The sequence below is a fragment of the Macaca mulatta genome, chromosome 2 (assembly GCF_049350105.2).
Source record: "Macaca mulatta isolate MMU2019108-1 chromosome 2, T2T-MMU8v2.0, whole genome shotgun sequence".
Lineage (NCBI taxonomy): Eukaryota > Metazoa > Chordata > Mammalia > Primates > Cercopithecidae > Macaca > Macaca mulatta.
In genome coordinates, this window is record NC_133407.1 from 8674538 (window position 1) to 8696654 (window position 22117).

Consider the following 22117-nt stretch of genomic DNA (forward strand, 5'->3'; position numbering starts at 1 on the left):
TAGGCTCAGGTGAAAGCTGATATGGTTTGGCTGTGTCCCCACCCAAATCTCACCTTGAATTGTAATAATCCCCACAGGTCAAGTGCAGGGCCAGGTGGGGATAATTGAATCATGGGGGTGGTTTGTTCTCCTGGTAGTGAATAAGTCTCACTAGTTCTGATAGTTTTATAAATGGGAGTTTCCCTGCACAAGCTCTCTTGCCTGCCACCATGTGAGACATGACTTTCTCCTTCTTTGCCTTCCGCCATGATTGTGAGGTCTCCCCAGATGTGGAACTGTGAGTCCATTAAACCTCTTTTGCTTTATAATTACCCACTCTCGGGTGTGTCTTTATCAGCAGCAAGAAAATGGACTGATACAAAGGCCAAAATTAATCATGGTACATTAAAATTGTGTAGTAGTTTAACTAGAGAAACGTAGTGGTAGAATAGTAATTACACACCAACAGTACTATAAGGAATCCTGGCTCAAAAGAACCCAGACCAGATCAGTGAGTAGAATATTCATGTGGAAAGTAGCTTTTTATTTTCAGAGAAATAACATTCACCATTTCATTTGTTGATTGGAATTTAGTTCATTTTATGGTCTTGCTTTTATTTAGTCTTGTAAGTTGGTTTGGGTACTGTATGAAACTACTAAAATAAATAATGCGTACATAGTTTTATGATTGCATATATAGAAGTAAAATTAGAGTAAAAATAATTTGTCAGCACTGGAGCTCCTTAGGGAACTTTTGCTTTAACAGAGAAATGAACGTTACTCCAGATTGAGAAACACTGCCTCATTCTTTTAATATTCCATTAATCATGGGCTGTAGTGAGTCTTTTATCCTAGCTAGACTAATAAACATTTAGCTAGTGCTCTTCCCTAGGCTGACTAATCTATTTTATAGAGATAAAGTAGACATCAATTTCAATTGTCTCTTCTTCCTCCAACAGAAGTGTTTTAGGCCAACGTGTTGGTGACCTTTGCTAGACCTGGGGTGGCAGGGAATTGTGCCTTCCCTACCCCTGCTGTCCTTATCTTGAGCTGTTGCTATGGACAAGCATGCATCAGGCCCCTTGGGAGTATGCTAAATGGTTAGAAGCAGTGTTTTCTTTTCTGTTCGATTTTCTGGTTCAAAATGTCTGCACTATGCTACATCAGGAGATTTCCTCTCTATCACAGGCTGTGTCCTTCAGTCCTACTCTATGAGAGAAGGACTTTGTCAGGTCTGGATTTTGTAATTTCACAACCTAAAATGTGATCCAAAAGCATCACCCTCTGAAGAGCCTATCTGGAGCTAATGTTATAAACTTGTGGTCTCTCTCTGGGAAGACAGTAGGTGCCTAAAGGAAACCCTCCTGTGCGGAAATAGAAACGTGAAGATTTTGCCTAGAGAACAGAGAAAAACACTCCAAAAGCAAGACAACCTAGGGTCAGTTATGTGGTGGGAAGAAGACTGAGGAGTCGTCAAGTGACTCCTGACTTGGGTGTGACTACCTGAATTACCTGGTGAAGGTGTTGCTCTAGACACCAGTGAAACTGAGGTGTGCATGTTATACCTGGGGACCCAAACATGCAATCTATGGTGTTGTGACAGAGGTATGAATGAGGGACTGTGAACAAGGGTGGGCTTTCTCAGAAGAGAGTCCCATGAGATGCCCAGTTGACTTTTTGGGATCAGCATTAGAAACAAACGCAAAAATAGTTCTCTCTCTCCCCAAATAATGTACACATGTAATATTATTATGACATTATGAGGAAACCTGATAGTCAGACATCTGCCTCTCTCCTGAATCTATATTGTGTTTATCAAGCTCCCTAATTCACAATTTGTCTTTGCATTTCTAAATATTCATGAGGAAACGAACTCACTCGAATTGCACATTGAAAGCTATTTGGTATTCTGTGCTTCCTTTCTGGGGACAGAGGTAACAGGGAAGACAATGTGCTCTGTTCCTTTAGGTGGTCCTCTGCTCTATGAAAACATCACATTCGTCTACAACTCAGAGCAGCTGAATGGGACTCAGCGGGTTCTCCTGGATAATGTCCTGTCGGAAGAACAGTGCCGGGAGCTCCACAGTGTGGCCACTGTGAGGACCGGGAGAAGGAGGGGAGCTCACTGCACTGGTCTGCCAAGAAGCTGGAACTGCTTTGGTCCTGGTCTCATCTGGAGCCGAGGAAAAAGCCCTGAGATATTGCTTTCTTTCGGAGAAAGACATAAATTATTTTTGAGGAACTTTTATAGCCTTCGGGTTGGGATTATTTTAGTTCTCCCAGGTGGGATCTGGAATAGCTACTGGCGTATTTCCTAGGCCAACAGCCATCTAGCAAGGTCCTTGCCCATCATATAAAGTTGCTGGATAAATCCTTTTATTTTAATTAAGAATTAGCCAATATATCAGTAATTTACATTCTTTTTATTTCCATAAAAGGTGATAGTATTTGATAATAAAAATGTAGAATGAAGATTAAATAAAGATGTCTCTTTTAATTAAAAGAAATAGTTACCAGCATCTCGGAATAAAATGGAGATGGTTCTGGCCGGGCGCGGTGGCTCAAGCCTGTAATCCCAGCACTTTGGGAGGCCGAGACGGGCGAATCACGAGGTCAGGAGATCGAGACCATCCTGGTTAACACGGTGAAACCTCGTCTCTACTAAAAATAAAAAAAAAAACTAGCCGGGCGAGGTGGCGGGCGCCTGTAGTCCCAGCTACTCGGGAGACTGAGGCAGGAGAATGGCGTAAACCTGTGAGGCGGAGCTTGCAGTGAGCTGAGATCCGGCCACTGTACTCCAACCTGGGCGGCAGAGCGAGACTCCGTCTCAAAAAAAAAAAAAATGGAGATGGTTCTTAGCACTGACTAGAGTTCTCAGCTTTCTGGCAACCAAAGCAGAAAATGACCCAATGAATTCATAGTTATCATTGATGAAGTATCTTCTTGTATTTGCTTCCAGGGAATCATGCTTGTTGGTGATGGATACAGAGGAAAAACTTCACCCCATACACCCAATGAAAAGTTTGAAGGTGCAACTGTCCTGAAAGCACTCAAAGTAAAGTCTTAACTTCTTTTGTGTTTGAATTCCTTAGTGTCAGCCTAAGGCTTCTGTAAATGGCAGATATAGGAAAGAAAAAAGTTTCAAATATGTACCTATCAGAACAGTGAAGAAAGCAAGTGTGAAATGGAACCTTCATTGTATTTAATCATTCCTCCATTCAGCCATCAACTTATCAAACTTTAGATTTCCTGACAAAAAATATACAAGCCTTCTTTGTAAGATCACGATCTAATAGTGAAAACATATTCAAACAAGTAATTATTCTCTACTGCAGGAACGTTGTTAGAGAGGATAGTAGAACATATTATAATAGAAGAGAAGAGGAACCAAGTAGCTTTTAGCTTTCCATCTGCTATTGGGAAGTTTATTCCAATGGCACAATGTCCTAACCGAAATCCACAAACATGTAGTAGTCTTCCCATTAGTCAATGCAGACATGATAATTCTGTGTTGGCTCAATGCAATGTAGTGCCTGTTTTTCTTACATCCTCCAATGAACCCATTTGTTTCTCATATTCTTTGTTTTTTTAGTCTGGTTATGAAGGTCGAGTCCCACTGAAGAGTGCTCGTCTGTTTTATGACATCAGCGAAAAGGCTCGAAGGATTGTAGAATCTTATTTTATGCTGAACTCAACTCTGTATTTTTCCTATACACACATGGTCTGCCGAACAGCCCTGTCTGGTGAGATTCCAGTCTGAAATGGTTCCCTTTTACCCATAATACATTGGGAAATGAAACAAGGTGAAACAAAGCTCGACAGCATGGTAGATTAATATTTTAGATGAATTCTAGATTTCTAAAACAAAAGTAGCTTATGAACTCTCATTCTGCTTCTCTCTTTTTCTTCATTTTGGTTTTCTGAAGTTCCAGAATACCCTCATTCTGAACATTTTCCCTTCCAAATCGATTTTCCTCAATTGCTGAAGTCTTGAAAAAAAAAAATGCTCTTCTGCTGTAGGTTTGCCATTTTGAGGAATCAGGAACATGGAAATCACAGTCACCATGATGTCTACCAGCATTAAGTGGAAGCATAGAAGATGAAGGGATGATTGAAAGAAATAATCTTGGCTGGGCGCGGTGGCTCAAGCCTGTAATCCCAGCACTTTGGGAGGCCGAGACGGGCGGATCACGAGGTCAGGAGATCGAGACCATCCTGGCTAACACAATGAAACCCTGTCTCCACTAAAAATACAAAAAAATTAGCCGGGCGTGGTGGCGGCGCCTGTAGTCCCAGCTACTCGGGAGGCTGAGGCAGGAGAATGGCGGGAACCCGGGAGGCGGAGCTTGCAGTGAGCCGAGATCGCGCCACTGCACTCCAGCCTGGGCAACAGAGCGAGACTCCGCCTCAAAAAAAAAAAAAAAAAAAAAAAAGGAAATAATCTTAAAAAGACAGAGACCTCCTCAGTCCCTGCTCATCATTATTTCTCCTCTATGTCTTATGCCCCCCTGAATTGGGCGGCAGGAGGAGAATGATGTCACAGGAGTAGACTTTTACACTTGGGAAGTTATAGCTGAATTAAATCTTTTTTTTTTTTTTTTTTAATTTTTCACTTGCTCCCCATTGTTTTGCTGCCCTACATGAAGTACAACCCATGAAATGCATGGCATTTGTTCATGTATGTTTATATCAGAAATAACTTTTATAGCTGAAAAGACAGGTGTGACATGCTCAAGGTTTCACATCCACTTCACACCAGAACCAAACCAGAGACTCAACTACTGGTCCACTGTTCTTTTATCTGTTCTTTCCTGTTGTCCGCCTCCCCCCATTTGCAAAGATCATCAGCACTGGGAGAAGAGAGATTGTCAGTCACTTTGGTGGAAGTTGCTGTACTTCATTTCTTGTTCTTCCCTATTCCCTTTTCTGGCAGGTCAGCAGGATAGAAGAAATGACCTCAGTCATCCCATCCACGCTGACAACTGTTTGTTGGATCCAGAGGCCAATGAATGCTGGAAAGAGCCTCCTGCTTACACATTTCGAGACTATAGGTATAGCTAGAACCTGCTTCAAAACAAAGCTTTTACCTAACAGTTTTCAAACAATGAAAACTGGAAAGGTGCTCTGTTTTGCTTGATGTCGTGTTCATTTCTCCGAGGCAGAAATTCTCAAATAATCTTCTGAAGCAGCTGCCATAACCAATAAGTGGCATTATCATCTCACTTTTATCTTAAAAATTGTGCACAGTTTGCATCCCATTTCACAAAATGTCCATTTTGTTTTAATATGAAAAGTAAATTTTATGTTTGTTTGTTTGTTTTTTTTTTAAATTCCTGTTCTCCCTGGAACATATTCCTTGTGGTATGTGTATTTCAGTCAGAATACAAGGGCATGGAGTCTTGGCCTACATAAGGACTTTATCACATCACGTATCTATTCACACCCAAGAAGAACAATGTCTGCATTTTATAAATAAGACACTAGAAACTCAGGAGAAAAGAATGTCCTAACCTACTGAGAGATATTTCAGTGTGTAAGGAATCAGGAGTTATAATCACCATGTGTTCATCGTTACTACACTGTACTCTATTCCAAAACATTTATTAAGTGCCCGCTATCTGCAAGGCGTGGCTGGGCCACAAGGAACTCTCCAGCAAGTGAAGGAGAAAAACAATAACAACAACAACAACAACAAAACAAACAAACAAAAAAAACATCCTTTAGAGTTATATAAGGGAGGAAGAGTTGTAAATAGGTGGGCAGGTTCAGAGGGCTAGATTAAATTAAAACTAGTTAGGTTTTCTGTGGAGGAAGTGAAATATGAGACAAGCTTTGAAATATGATTACAATTTTAATAAAGGTGGAATAAGTAACCTCTTCAGAGGTATAACCCAAATTCTATCTGATCTTCTCTTTAAGAGTTTGGAGGGCCAATTATATCAATGTCTAGTTCAAAGGAAACTTACTAATGGAGGCTGGACAGTACATCACCAGTCTTCAGTATTCTATGACCATGTTATCATAAGCATATAATAAGATAAATGGTTTTCTCTTCATTCTTCTAGTGCTCTCCTATACATGAATGATGACTTTGAAGGAGGAGAATTCATATTCACCGAGATGGATGCTAAGACTGTGACTGTAAGTAAACCTATTCTTGCATACTTATTTAGTATTTTTTAGCTCAGTATTGCCATTTTTCTAAGGACTTACAGACCATTGGATTTCAAATACTTCTGAGCTCAAGATTTCAAGAGGTTAAGAGAGTCTCAGCAAATGTATAGATCATAAACTGTTAGAAGTAGCCATAAAAATCTAGTACATTGTAAAGATGAGTAAGTTAAAGAATTGAGATATTAAGCATTTTATCATGATTGTATAGCCAGTTAGTGTTAGACTTGGAACCAAAACCTAGATCTTCTAATTATTTGTCAAGTAATCTGATGGAAACATAAGAACATCAGTTCCTAAGTCACCCAAGTCTAGAATAAGTCAAATGATTCTACAAGGTGTCTTTCAAGTAACCCGGTGTTCTACATACTTGGACTGAACATTGGCCTTCAAATATCTAGTTACAAAAATTATCATATATGTGTGTATGTATGCGTGTGTATATATACCTATAGGTGTATGTGTGTATATATATGCCCACTTTAGCTTCCTTTCCCATGCAGACATGGCCATACACACACACACACACACACACGCATATATATATGCATAGATATATGATTGTGACTGTATGTAATAAACCTATACCTGAAAATTGGTGTACACACACACACACACACAAAAATATGTAAATGAAGAGTAAATCAAAAGTTCAATTTAACCACCATCTTCCTAAGCAAACCCATGCCTTTGGAAAGAAGCCTACTTAAAGACCATATAGTTAGCATCCTTTGGTCTGTAAGCCAAAGAGCATACACAATGGTAGAAAAACATATTTTCAACAGCTGCCGCTCTCTGGCCCACTTCGTTCCCTTAATGCCGAGTGCTCACCCACTGCAGCTTCCTTTCCCGTGCAGACATGGCCTCAAGCACCACCACCACCGCCATGAAGATTGTAATAATTGGTGGAACAGGTCTGGATGATCCAGAAATTTTAGAAGGAAGAACTGAAAAATATGTGGATACTTCATTTGGCAAGCCATCTGATGCCTTAATTTTGGGGAAGATAAAAAAGTGTTGATTGTGTCCTCCTTGCAAGGCATGGGAGGCAGCACACCATCATGCCTTCCAAGGTCAGCTACCAGGCGAACATCTGGGCTTTGAAGGAAGAGGGCTGTACTCATGTCATAGGGACCACAGCTTGTGGCTTCTTGAGGGAGGAGATTCAACCTGGCGATATTGTCGTAATTGATCAGTTCATTGACAGGACCTCTTTGAGACCTCAGTCCTTCTATGATGGAAGTCATTCTTGTGCCAGAGGACTGTGCCATATTCCAATAGCCAAGCCATTTTGCCCCCAAATGAGAGAGGTTCTTATAGAGATGGCTAAGAAGCTAGGACTCTGGTGCCATTCAAAGGGGACAATGGTCACAACTGAGGGACTTTGTTTTAGCTCTTGGGCAGAAAGCTTCGTGTTCTGCACCTGGGGGTGGATGCTATCAACATGCCTACAGTTCCAGAGGCAGCCCTTGCTAGGGAGGCTGGAATTTGGTATGCGAATATCGCCATGGTGACAGATTATGACTGGTGGAAGGAGTACAAGGAAGTAGTTCTGGTGGACCAGGACTTAAAGACCCTGAAAGAAAATGCTAGTAAAGCCAAAAGTTTACTGCTCACTACCATACCTCAGTAGGGTCCATGGAATGGTCAAAAACCCTCTAGAGCCTGAAGAATATAGCCCAGTTTTCTGTTTTAAAATTTTTGCAATCTATCCATCTGACAAAGGGCTAATGTCCAGAATCTACAAAGAACTTTAACAAATTTACAAGAAGAAAGCAAACAACCCCATCAAAGAGTGGGAGAAGGATATGAACAGACACTTCTCAAAAGAAGACATTTATGTGGCCAACAAACAAACATATGAAAAAAAGCTCATCATCGCTGGTCATTAGAGAAATGCAAATCAAAACCACAATGAGATACCATCTCATGCCAGTTTAGAATTGTGATCATTAAAAGGCAGGAAACAACAGATGCTGGAGAGGATGTGGAGAAATAGGAATTCTTTTCCACTGTTGGTGGAAGTGTAAATTAGTTCAACCATTGTGGACGTTGTGGAAGACAGTGTGGCGATTCCTCAAGGATCTAGAACCAGAAATACCATTTGACCCAGCAATCCCATTACTGGGTATATACCCAAAGGGTTATAAATCATTCTACTATAAAGACACATGCACATGGATGTTTATTGCAGCACTGTTCACAATAGCAAAGACTTGGAACCAACCCAAATGCTTATCAATGATAGACTGGATAAAGAAAATGTGGCACATGTACACCATGGAATACTATGCAGCCATAAAAAAGGATGAGTTCTATCAGGAGAACCCACTCCCGATGTTTAACGTGGGTTCTTTACTATTTCCTAAGTGTCTCGGCTGGGTTGAGAAATAAAGGGAAAGAGCACAAGAGAGAGAAATTTAAAGCTGGGTGTCCAGGGGAGACATCACATGTTGGCAGGATCCATGATGTTCCCCAAGCCGTAAAACCAGCAAGTTTTTCTAAGTGATTTTCAAAAGGGGAGGGAGGGCACGAATAGGGTGTGGGTCACAGAGATCACATACTTCACAAGGTAATAAAATATCACAAAGCAAAGGGAGGCAGGGCGAGATCACAGGACCACCGGATGAGGTGAAATTAAAATTTCTAATGAAGTTTCGGGCACGCATTGTCATTGATAACATCGTATCAGAAAACAGGGTTTGAGAGCAGACAACCTGTCTGACCACAATTTATTAGGCGGGAATTTTCCTCGTCCTAATAAGCCTGGGAGTGCTACCGGAGACCGGGGCTTATTTCATTCCTTTGGCTTCGACCATAAAAGACGGCACGCCTTCTAAAGGGGCCATTTATAGGCCTACCCTCAGGGCGCATTCTCTTTCTCAGGGATGTTCCTTGCTGAGAAAAGGAATTCAGTGATATTTCTCCTATTTGCTTTTGAAAGAGGAGGAATATAGCTCTGTTCCATCCGGCTCACCGGCAGCCAGTTCAAAGTTACCTCTCTTGTTCCCTGAACATCACTGTTATCCTGTTCTTTTTTTTAAGATGCCCAGATTTCATATTGTTCAAACACACATGCTCTACAAACAATTTGTGCAGTTGACACAATTACACAGTCCTGAGGCTACATTCATCCTCCTCAGTTTATGAAGAAGATGACAGGATTAAGAGATTAAAGTAAAGACAGGCATAGGAAAACACAAGGGTATCGACTGGGGAAGTGATAAGTGTCCATGAAATCTTCACAGTTTATGTTCTGAGATTACAGTAAAGATAGGCATAAGAAATTATAAAAGTATTAATTTGGGGAACTAATAAATGTCCATGAAATCTTCACAATTTTTGTTCTTCTGCCACGGCTTCAGCTGGTCCCTCGCCGTTTGGGGTCCCTGACTTCCCGCAACATCTCTCCCTTTCTTTTTATTTAAATGTACCATGGCGATGAAGGCTTGTTCATTCTCTCGATTTTGACGCTGGTCCCTCCGTTCGGGGTCTCTGACTTCCTGCAACAGAGTCCATGTCCTTTTCAGGGACATGGATGAAGCTGGAAACCATCATTCTCAGCAAACAAACACAGGAACAGAAAACCAAACACCACATGTTCTCACCCATAAGTGGGAGTCGAACAATGAGACCATGTGGGCACGCGGAGGGGAACATCACACACCAGGGCCTGTCAGGGGGATAGCATTAGGAGAAATACCTAATGTAGATGATGGGTTGATGGGTGCAGCAAACCACCATGGCACCTGTATACCTATGTAACAAACCCGCACATTCTGCACAGGTACCCCAGAACTTAAAAGTATAATAAAAAAAAATGTCCAATTGAGGAAGTAAGCAGATTATAGATAACCAGGTATCTTTTACCACCATACAAAATCTAAGTAGTTAGGACATATATGTCATAAACTTCAAAATTTTGGCATTATAGAAGCTATTTCTAAACTTTTCTTGAATTTTATGCTTGTCCCTCTTAGCTTACATGCTTTTCTCATTAGTGAAACATGTATCATTCATGACACACATATGTCATTCATGACAGTACTGTGGTATAAGCAGATAATATCAAAAAGTATGTATTACTGGGTTTAAAGGTGATTCCTATAAGGATTCTGGTTAAAATTGTCTAGAAACATTGTAATAACTAAGAAAAAATATTTCATGTAACTTCATACAGTAATGTATCTTAAAAAGTCATGATGCCTCACTTTTTGGGTAAAAAGCTTAAATGTTAATATGGGAGTAATTTAATGCTCCATAATCTGATAAATTAAATCAGGACTGACAATCTGTGTTGGAGTTTAAAATCCAGAAGTTTTTTTTTCACTTCTGGGAAAGCTTGTGTGTAGGAAGCATTTTATTTCTAGCCTCTGCTAACACTGAAACTGAGGTACAAAACTCCTGGCATTTCGCAGTTTCAAAGAAAGTCAGACAGGTGGTTGAAAAGATTTCTTTGCTTCTCCTCCATCTAGTGGCCATATTTGGAAATGCTTAATGCTTAAAGCAGGGGATGCCTGTTTCATTAACTGTTGAATGTCAAGTTAACTGGAATTCTGCTTTTTAAAGATGTGGAAGCAGATAATATTCTCCTTTTAGAGTGCTACAATTTTAACTAAAGTCTATAGCTATTTTTTAAAACCCTGAATCTAGCCTCCCCTAAAATAGGTAAAACTGATTTAAAAAAATTTTAACCCAAAAGTTCCTGTTTGAGAACATTTATTTCCTCAAATGAGTTATACATCATATTAATGCATACAATGCCATTTTAGGGAATAATGTAGATAACTAAAATTCTTATGCAAGCCAGTTCTTATTCGTTCCCCATAGGAAGTTTATTCTAGTACCAGTAACAACAACAACAACAACAACAACAACAACAAGAAATGGGTATTTTTCTGTTTTAGTTTCCCTTTAACTGTGGAGGGACAAATGGAGCAGAGAAATGGCATAACTTGAGGCCACACAAGGAAGCAAAGTCTTTTGAGTCCTTTACTTTGGAAACATCTGGAAGTTGTATAATTATCTGAAAGGTGGCTGAAATTTTACTTTTATTAAAGACTATTACAGCACAAATGCTTTTCTAAATCAATCATCAGTTAGACGGAAAGCAAAAGGATTATTTTAAATTATGCTTAGTATACTTGGAAGATACATGGGTTCTTTTCAATAGCAGCATTTGTTTATGAGACCTGGGAATTCAAGGATGTTGGTTTCTCTGTGCAGGTTCAAAGAAGATAAAATTTAATGAGTTCCATTTGTTTCATGAAAAATTAAATTCAGTATAAACGGGACTGTGTTACAAAAGTATGTTTATAATCATTTATCTAAACTTCGTAACATATTTTTGCTGTAGAAACAATGTCATACATGGAAGCAGGTTCACTAAAACTTGTTTATTCCTCCAAATACCTGACATGTAACAGTTGATGTATGCTGTGTGATGAGATGGGTCTTAGAGATCCTTGTGAATCTACATCTGTAATCAATTCCAACTGCCTCATGCAGTTCACAGCTTCTTTTCCTAAACTTTCCCAAAGTTATTCATGTTTAAAAGTACTTTCAATTCCAGAAGAGAGAAAATACTAATTTGTCCCCACACCCTTTCTTTAACCTTAAAAGATGTTACCAAGACTTGGTAATCACATAGAAGCATTGGCAAACGCGTGTTTGAGGGAGTCCTGACCAGCACTAGGGAGTGGGCAGCCCAGAAAACCTGAAATTCAAACATCCCAAGGCCACTTACTCAGGTGGCTTTTCTATCTTACTTCATATGTTTTACATTTCGCTTATTTTGCTGTTTCTTGTGGAAATGTACAAATTCCTTCTCCAGAAAAACAGAATCAGATTGATACTGAGGATACCACTAACTTGTGAACTCTCTAGATTTACATCAGAAAAGTTGCCTTGATAAAGCTGTTTAGGAAAAGCAATTCCAGCAAAGACAAATCTTCAGTTATTGTGAATATGAGAGTAACGAGAAACTGCTTTTTTTCTGCTCTTCCCTTTAACACTCACACACAAGTCACATAGACACACACATGCAGACTCAGACACAAACACACATACGTGCACACATAAACACATATGCGCCCACCTGTCCCTCTGGCTTTCTGACTCCTCCACCTACCTCTGACCTTCCATATGGAGTCACGCAGTCCGGGAGTACCTATGTTATGTAGCGATCAAGGACTTTAGGCAATGTTTCTAATGTTCTTCCTGAAGCTAGCAATGAGAAACCGGCCAGCTGATTTTATGCAGAAGGAAACCGAAGATTTATGGGCATGTGTCAACTCAAGTCAATTCAGAAAATGGCCAGTTAGAACCAGTCCATGTTCTCACCTAGTAAAATGGCTAGCGCCGCCTTTTTGGTTTTACTTGATTTTTCTGAGCTATACAGAGGAATGAATAAACTTTCTGTATTTCCCAAGAAAGACAAAATGGACCCGACTCACCTGAGACAATTCTTTAAACACAGAAGCAAGGCCTGTAATATACAGTTGCTTAAGCTCACTCAACTTGAAGAGGCAGCTTGTTTGATGTTCTACCCTGGCTCAGTGACCCCAGCAGTATTTCTTTTTCTCTCACTACGCTCTTCTACCTAAACGCTGTAGACAGCTCCACCTGAGCAGTGTATAAGCTGCGAAGGACTGTGTCAATCTTAAAACACTTAAAGGCGATGGCGAATAGGCCACACCAAGGGGTGTTGGGTTCTCACCTCTGGAGATGTTCAAACAGTGCCTAAAAGATCACTGGGAAACAATAGTGTAAAGGAAATATCATACAGAATTATGACTTTTGACTTTTAAAAATGTTTATATTATGAAAAGCACATAAACCATGAATGTACAATTAAAAAATTAGAAAGCAGATACACTCATGTAACCCCTACCTAGATCGATAACAGAACTTTGGCAGCACTGCAGATGTTCTGTTTGTTTGTTTGTTAATTCCACAAGTATGGAGTGGACACCTACCTTGTATCCAGATGCTTTGCTAGTGCAAAAGCTACAGAAATGAATTATGAGAGAAAAACTTTGCTTTCTTTGAATTTGCAGGCTATCATATAGCATGTATTGAATGATTACTATGTATGTGGACTTTGCTACACATTTTACTTGAAATTTTTTTTTAATTTTCTGAGGTATATATTATTTTGAGCTTACCTTTGTTTTACAGGTGAGAAAACTGAGATAATTTACATCATCTTCAATGGCAGGATTCCTTTATTCTTCGCTTCAGTCCTTAACTCAAATAATCTCATAGACCAGAGAGGCAGGAGTTGTGGAAATGTTTATGATACAGCAGTTGAAGGTCTAATTTTTGCTTTCTTTCTCAGGCTTCTATAAAACCAAAATGTGGGCGCATGATCAGCTTCTCATCTGGAGGAGAGAACCCTCATGGGGTGAAGGCAGTCACCAAGGGAAAGAGGTGTGCTGTGGCTCTGTGGTTCACCTTGGACCCACTTTATAGAGAATTGGTGAGTTTCTCACCTACCCAGAAAGCCAATTAGGCTTGCTTCATCTGCAAAGTCCTTTAAATTGCTCCATCTGAGGAAGAGAAGACGGTAAAGGTAGTTCTTTTTTTTTTTTTTTTGAGACAGAGTCTTGCTCTGTCACCCAGGCTGGAGTGCAGTGGTGCAGTCTCGGTTCACTGCAACCTCCGCCTCCCGGGTTCACGCCATTCTCCTGCCTTAGCCTCCCCAGTAGCTGGGACTACAGGTGCCCGCCACCATGCCTGGCTGATTTTTTGTATTTTTAGTAGAGACGGGGTTTCACCGTGTTAGCCAGGATGGTCTCGATCTCCTGACCTCATGATCCACCCACCTCGGCCTCCCAAAGTGCTGGGATTACAGGCTTGAGCCACCGCGCCCGGCCAGTTCTTAATCAGATATGTTTTAATAAGTGAAGGTGTTTGTAGAAATAGCTATGTCAATGATATTTGATAGTCACTAATCTGTCTTCAGCTTATTAACAAATTGTAAGGCTGGGAGCCATGACTCACTCCTGTAATCCCAGAACTTTGGGAGGCCAAGGCAGGTGGATCACTGAGGTCAGGAGTTGGAGACCAGCCTGATCAACATGCTGAAACCCTATCTCTACTAAAAATACAAAATTAGCTGGATGTGGTGGCAGGTGCCTGTAGTTCCAGTTACTCGGGAAGCTGAGGCAGGAGAATCACTTGAACCTGGGAGGCGTAAATTGCAGTGAGCCGAGATCACACCACTGCACTTCAGCCTGGGCAACAGGGCAAGACTCTGTCTCAAAACAAAAACAAAAACCCTGTGGCATCAGGGAGGAATCGCTTTTTATTGGGCACCCAGAAGACTGATTTGTTTTCTCGCAAATCATAAGAAATAGTATTGAATCATTGATGAAATGTATTTGAAAGAGGGCAAGGAAACCTAAAAGATTATTATTACTTATCACTATTATTACATTAAATATTTAAATATTATTATTGCAAAGTAGCTGAGGACACTTAGCTAGGAGGAGACCATGATCTCATCGTTTTGGAAGCCCATGGGCAGATGTCATAGTCTTTACTTGTGGAGCTGCAGAGGCAAGAATTAAGACCAATGGATAGAAGCCCTGGAGGGAAAATTTGGGCTAAATCCAAGGAATCACTTTCAAATAGTCACCACAGTTTGGCAGAATTGTCTGCTTTGGAAGCACTGATTGGATGGCTCCAATCAAAGCCCCGGCAACTGCTTGGCATGGAACGCTGAAATGGAATCTAAAACATCGTAGCAGAGGCTTAAATGGATGACCTCCAAATCTTCTCCAGCCCCAAGTATTGATGAAGCTATGAAATTCTATTCTTAAAACTGGCGTTCTATCCAGTTTTCCTTCTTAGTTTTCTGAATTGAATCCAATGTCATCAGAAACTATTTAGAAACAATGCCTTTTTCTCATATACTTTTCACCATCAAATCTAGCTCACAAAGTGTTTGCCCACATTCCCTAAGCCATTCTTTCATATATTTTACAAAAGACCTATTATGACCTTTGATTGTACGGAAGAGCTATTATTATCTGCCTGGGAAACTCTGCTAGGTAGGCTGTAGGGGTAGAGGGGTGAACAGAACAAGGTCCTGGACTATGAGGAGCTTGGACAGATCAGCTAGTGAATAGGCTGTAAGAAGACAGCAGTATACGCTTTGTAGCAGGGAATCAAGGAAGACTTCTAGAAACTCAGACCTAGAAGCGAAGAGGATAACCAGGCACAGAAAAAATGGCCCTGGCTGGGGGCGGCGGCTCACGCCTGTAATGCCAGCACTTTTGGAGGCCAAGGTGGGTGGATCACCTGAGGTCAGGAGTTGGAGACCAGCCTGGCCACATGGTGAAACCTCGTCTCTACAAAAAATACAAAAATTCGCCGGACTGGGTGGCGCACGGTTGTAATCCCAGCTACTTGGGAGGCTGAGGCAGGAGAATTGCTTGAACCCAGGAGGTGGAGGCTGCGGTTGCAGTGAACCGAGATCACTCCACTGCACTCCAGCCTGGATGACAAGAGCGAGACTCCGTCTCAAAAAAAAAAAAAAGAAAAAAAAAAGAAAGAAAGAATGGCCCTAACAAAAGGACCAGAGCACAGAGTCCTGAAAATCTCAAGGGGCAGCAAACAATTGCCTTCCCCTATCATTACTTTATATCCTGGTATTTTCCATCTCCAAAATGCCAGCATTCCATCAAAGCATCTTTTTTTTTTTTTTTTTAAACTAAGGAACCTACGTAAATGGGTAGACAGTGAAGATAAAATTATTGAAAAATTACCTCACTATTTTAGTATTCAATTCAGCAGACATTTAATCTATTTCATCATTCACTATCCAAACTCTCTCTTCCAAGGTATTGTTCTCTCAAAATAAGCTAACCCAAAGTAAGTTCTCTTTGCTCCTTTGTGATCAGGAAACATCAGTGCCAATGTCCCTTCCTCTGGTGGAAAAATACTAGAAAACCTCTCCAGTCTTCAGGCCGTAGCGGCATCTAGTGGCCACGGTGGGAAATGAGCAGACCTTTTTCCGCAGCTAAATTATCCCAGGCTGTGAAGGATTGTTTGCTACACGTGGAAAGCATCTATTGAGCTTCAAGAACTAACATCTGTGTTTCAGGAGTTTTAAAAGCTCCCCAGGTGATTCGAACGTGCAGCAGCAGAGTTTGGGAGTTCTTGGCCTAGACGTCTTTTTTTAGATTGAATCTCTGAGAGAAAAAAAAAAAAAATGCCTACCTATGAAGAAGTCATTAGAGCTGGCCGATTCTCATGCTTAGTATGAATTACTTTAAAGCCTCTCAGTTCTCAAGGAGTATTTAGCAACATCCTTTTAAGGATGCAAGGATGTTCGAAGCTTCATATATATTGGTTCCAGCTCTTGAATTTCTTTCCCTTAATGAGAGACAGGATTACAATAATTTTTTGTGGTCAACAGATGTGAAAGCTTTATGTGTGTGTCCATTTGTTAAGCATCAGGATTATTTTCCTCGGCCGGGCACGGTGGCTCACTCCTGTAATCCTAGCACTTGGGGGAGGCTGAGGCGGGCAGATCACCTGAGGTCAGGGGTTCGAAACCAGCCTGGCCAACATGGCGAAACCCCGTCCTCTCTACTAAAATTACAAAAATTAGCCAGGCGTGGTGGCACATGCCTGTAATCCCAGCTACTGGGGAGGCTGAGGCAGGAGAATCGCTTGAACCCAGGAGGTGGAGGTTGCTGTGAGCCAAGATCGCACCACTGCACTCCAACCTGGGCAACAGAGTGAGACTCTGTCTCAAAAAAAGAAAAGAAAAAAAGATTGTTTTCCTTATATTTGTAAAGTAGTACTCAGGCTTTTTACTTAGATATGGCAGCAATTTAGTTTTCTGTTATTTAGTATATTTGGTCCTTTTAGTTGCCTTTTTGTCAATGTTTTTTATTACAAGCTCTTGCATGAAAGGGTTTTTGTTTTCAACTCATAAAATAGTTATTTATTTAACTTACTGTGCCCAGGCACTGTGTTAAAGACTGCCTATAGGGAATGCACACTAGTAGGATATCATTCCTATTTTCTTTTTTTTTTTTTTCTGAGGCGGAATCTTGCTCTGTCGCCCAGGCTGGAGTGCAGTGGCGCGATCTCGGCTCACTGCAAGCTTCGCCTCCCGGGTTTACACCATTCTCCTGCCTCAGCCTCCCCAGTGGCTGGGACTACAGGCGCTGCCACCACGCCTGGCTACTTTTCTGTATTTTTAGTAGACATGGGGTTTCACTGTGTTAGCCAGGATGGTCTCGATCTCTTGACCTCGTGATCCGCCCACCTCAGCCTCCCAAAGTGCTGGGATTACAAGCTGAGCCACCGCGTCCGGCCTATAAATCCTATTTTCAAGGAGCTTGAAGTCAAATTGGAGAAATAATACAAGGACCCAACTAATTAAATCACAAGGCAAGGTTTGGTAAGAATCCTTAGCAGCAAATGCATGGTTTGAGAGATATAAAAAAAGCAATCCAAAAAGACTTCTTTGAGGAGATGACATTTGAACAAAAGCTTTAAAAGATCAATTTCTTTAGGGAGAGGCATTTTAGACAGAGAAAGGCTTCATCCATTTATACAATTACTCGTCAAAGAAAATAGAAATCTTGCCAAATGTCAGTGGCTTTTCCGAGCACTGAAAATACAGCAGTGACCAAGAAGATAAGATGCCCTGCTCTTCTCGAGCCTACATTCTAGTGGAAGGAAACAGATCCCCAAAAAGTAAAATAAATAAATAAATAAATAAATAAATAAATAAATAATCGAGAGATTTTCAGATAGTGACCAATGATGTGTGGAAAATGGAACAAGACAACTAATTTTGGAGTGAAAGGGTCGGAGCAGCAAATTGTGAGCCCTCGCCAAACAAGTGGCATGTGAACCAAAACCTAAGACAGGAGACGTCCACTAAGATAAATGTCTGGAGGAGAGTATCCCAGGCAGAGGACAAGCTGCAAAGGCACAGAGACAATAAGATGTTTGGAGTCGCCAAGAAACGAAGAAAGTCAGAGCATCTGGAATATGGCAGACAAGAGGGAGAGTGGCATGAATAGAGGACATGGAGGAGGCAGGAGCCAGATTCCACAGACGTATTAGGAAATGTGAACTTTATTCTAAGTAGTGGAAAGTCATTGTAGTCCCCCAACCCCAGCACACACACACATCTCCTCCAGTCCTCGAGAGTTACAGGATACAGAAGATTACTTTAGCTAATATATGGGCTTAGACCGGAGTAGTAATAAAGAAAGTAAAAAGAGATGGAAGGTTTGAGATACAATTTGGAGGTAGACCAACTGGACCTGCTGATGGATTAATGTGAGGAATAAAAGGAAGTGTAGAATATAATGGGAACATCCAGAGAAACACTTAATTCATGAATCAGATTAGGGAATTCTTTTGAAAGTATCACATTCAGGGAGCTTGAGGTAAGTTAAGAAGTTGGAATATAAGGTGAGGAGAAAGAAGACAAAATAAAGCTAAAGAAGAGAGCAAGGTATGAATAAGAGACAGGCATAAGGCGACTTCTTTTAAGCACACCAAGAAAAGTAGACCTGGAACTGCAAGCAATAGAGACCCATTGAAGAACTGTGGGCAGGAAAAGAGATATAATCAGATTTAAGCCAGTAGGATTCATTAGAAGCATGTGAGGGTGAGTAGTGAAACAGGGAGAGCAATTTGGAGGCTGCGGCAGTAATTAAGAGATGATGAGGGCTTACAACAGTGGTTCTCAAGAGGGAGCGATTGGCCGGGCGCGGTGGCTGACTCCTGTAATCCCAGCACTTTGGGAGGTCGAGGAGGGTGGATCACCTGAGGTCGGGAGTTTGAGACCAGCCTGACCAACATGGTGAAAACCCATCTCTCCTAAAAATATAAAAAATCAGCCGGGCATGGTGGTGGGCGCCTGTAATCCCAGCTACTTGGGAGGCTGAGGCAGGGTAATCGCTTGAACCCAGGAGGCAGAGGTTGCAGTGAGCCAAGATGGTGTCACTGCACTCCAGCCTGGGCAACAAGAGCAAAATTCCATCTCAAAGAAAAAAAAGAAGAAAAAAGGAGCAATTGTGACCTCTAGTGGACATTTGGCAATATCTGGGGGTTGCTGGGGGAGGTTATTACTGACTACCTGTAGTAGGTAGAGAGGACAGGGTATCACTGAGCCTCCTGCAGTACACAGGGCAGCACCACCCTCCCACCCCTCAACAAATAATTATCTGCTCTAAAAATGTCCATCAGGCCAAAATTGAGAAACCCTGACCTAAACTACGGCAACAATAGTGCATTGAGGAGAAAGGGGCAGAGACAGCAGACAGAACACAGTAGTAGAACTCGGCTCAGGTGACTTACCAGATGCAAGAAACCATGATCAGGCTTTTAAGGCATTGAGGAGAAAGGGGCAGAGACAGCAGACAGAACACAGTAGTAGAACTCAGCTCAGGTAACTTATCAGATGCAAGAAACCATGTCAGGCTTTTAAGGCAAATAGGTGAGTAATGCTGGTCTTTACTGAGAGAGAGCCTATGTGAAGAACAGAGCAGGTTCTTGGGGGAGAAAATGGTAAATTCAGCTTGACCACTGAACTGAGTTGGAGATGGCTATGGGGCCATGAAGTAGAAAGGGTAGGAAGCAATTGAACATACAATAGTTCTTGCAGGAGAGAAATCTTAGAAAGTAATTGCTTAGGACCTAGGAATGTTAGGAGAAGGCATCCGTCTGGGGATGAAGAGGAGGTGTTCAATGCCTAACTGGATTTAGCATCAACCCATGTACAGATGGATGCCAGGAAGTGTTTGGGAAGCGTCTGCTGATGAGACTGATTATTATGCTTGTAACAGAAATGTGTAAATTGTCTTTTTTGCAGGAGCGAATACAGGCTGATGAAGTGATTGCAATCCTGGATCAAGAACAGCAAGGGAAGCATGAACTGAATATCAACCCTAAAGATGAGCTATAAAAATGAGAAAGAATGTTCTATCAAATATTTATTTAAATTGTTAATCTTATGAGAATCTTTTTATTTTTGTACAGAGCCATGGTATAAATTAACAGGTTAATGTCAGTCATCAGATCTCCCTTCTGTTCCTAAGGATGCTTGTGTTGCCTTGCTTAATCTATCTTTCTTGTTTTGGGTTCTCTCTCTCTCTCACTCTCTCTCTCTCTCTCTCCTCTCTCTCTTCTCAAAGACATGGTCTATACCATGTTGTCTAGGATAGAGGGCAGTGATGTGATCATAGCACACTGGAGCCTCAAACTCTTAGGCTCAAGCGATCCTTCAAGCCTCCCAAGGAGCTGGGACCACAGGCACGTGCCACCACGCCCAGCTCTCTTTCCTGGTTTTTCATCATTTCATGTATCTATCAAAGCCCAGTTCACCTCCTTACACACACACACACACACACACACACACACACACACAAACACACACACACACACAATTAATTTGTTGCAAATCCAAAAGCTCAGAGAGAATAAGCTTGTTGGTGGTGAAACTATAACTCTCATGTGTGCTCCAGTTTTAAAATTAACATGTGCCTGGTCTCTGAAACCCTTTCTTGGTGTGTGCCTTTCGGCCACGTCCTCTTAGGTGCTAACGGCCATGAGCTCTGACTTTCCAAAGTGAGCTCCACTTTGGGTCTGAGGACCCCCTGGCAGAGTCCGCGCTGCCTCAGGTATCACGGGCGTAATGCTCACCCAGGCTCCGGGAGATCTCATGGATGATTACTGTATGAGACAGAGGGGCCTCCAGGCTTTCCAGGGCCTTGGTGGAATTTTTGGCTCTGGTGTTTTCACCAGACAATAAACTTACACTGGAAGCTTCGATTCACCCTCCACAGTACTCCAAAAAGGACTGTCCTATAAGTTGTACACTTTAAAAGGTCATGTAGATTTTGTAGTAGAATGACTTTTCACCCTGATGACTTTGGAAGAAAATCTTGAATACTGCCTGCATCCGGGCACCATGGCCAGGTTGCCTACGAGTGGGGTCCACTGATGAAAATAGGTTTTTTGTACTTACATAAGAAAAATAAATTTCTGATTGATTTTAACCGTCATCTGCTTATATTTTGGGGCCCCTCCTCATTGCTGCTATCCAGCACACAGATTTGTGCTTGTGCCTTATTTGTTTAATAAAGGGAGCCTCATTTTAATATCTAGCATTTATTTTTGTTCTTCCAAATGTTTGGTTTATCATCACAGAATGGTTCTGTAATTACATAGGAGCTTTTGGGACCACCTAGGGGCAACATTGGGACATGACTAGTGTAGCTGGTGCAGTGGCCTCAGGAAAGGTGGGGACACCGTTCTTGAAGAACAGAGAGGGCCACCAACCTGGGTATTGATCCAGAGCATGCTTGGTTCCGGGTCCCACTTCTAAGGAAGACACTACAAAGGCATAGTTCATGGGGGCTGGGGTTCTTCTAACCTGGGGGAGCCTTTGTCATTCGCCTCTGGGAGATCACCTGCCTTGGCGGTGCTGGAGGGAAGATTTACTTTCTGCCATTTACAATCTTGGTGAATGGTTAATAACATTCATCCATTGAAATTGAAAATTTGAGTTAGTGATGTATGAGCCATCTGTTTTTTACTGAACCTTCTGGTTGTATTTTAATCATGGGGAAGTGGAAAGAGCATTGGATTATACTTCCAGCCCTATCAAATCTGCCCTGCTGCATGACATGGAGTTACTCTCTTTCCCTTTCCAGACTTTAGTTCCCTTCTCTGAAAATGACATAATTGATTGTAACTAGGCCCTCCCTCCTACTGAAAATACAAACAAAGCAAAAAGCAAAAAGAAAAAAAAAAAAAAGAAACCAAAACCAATTTTAGAAATAGTCACAAGTACAACCAAATTTATTTCTGCTAACATTTAGAGACTCGTGAATGGTTTTTTTCTTTTCCTTTTTTTTGAGACGGAGTCTCGCTGTCGCCCAGGCTGGAAAGCAAGCAGAGGTGCGATCTCGGCTCACTGCAG

The 22117-nt window shown here is 41.4% G+C and overlaps 1 protein-coding gene and 1 pseudogene across 3 annotated transcripts in view; both read left to right on the top strand.

Annotated features, from left to right (window-relative positions):
* P3H2 (prolyl 3-hydroxylase 2) overlaps positions 1-21191 on the top strand; it is a 169145-nt gene extending 147954 nt beyond the window's left edge. For 2 of the 3 annotated variants that reach the window (XM_077991166.1, XM_001092797.5), the window contains exons 9-15: positions 1948-2075; positions 2939-3034; positions 3572-3722; positions 4913-5030; positions 6045-6120; positions 13490-13630; positions 20006-21191. In XM_077991166.1, the coding sequence (XP_077847292.1) occupies positions 1948-2075; positions 2939-3034; positions 3572-3722; positions 4913-5030; positions 6045-6120; positions 13490-13630; positions 20006-20098 (803 nt within the window). In that variant the 3' untranslated portion in view covers positions 20099-21191. Of the gene's footprint in view, positions 1-1947; positions 2076-2938; positions 3035-3571; positions 3723-4912; positions 5031-6044; positions 6152-13455; positions 13631-20005 lie in introns of all 3 variants that reach the window. The other variant, XR_013413491.1, reaches the window with a different exon arrangement.
* Positions 7010-7924, top strand: LOC106997175 (S-methyl-5'-thioadenosine phosphorylase pseudogene; annotated as a pseudogene).
* Positions 21192-22117: the final 926 nt, after the last annotated feature.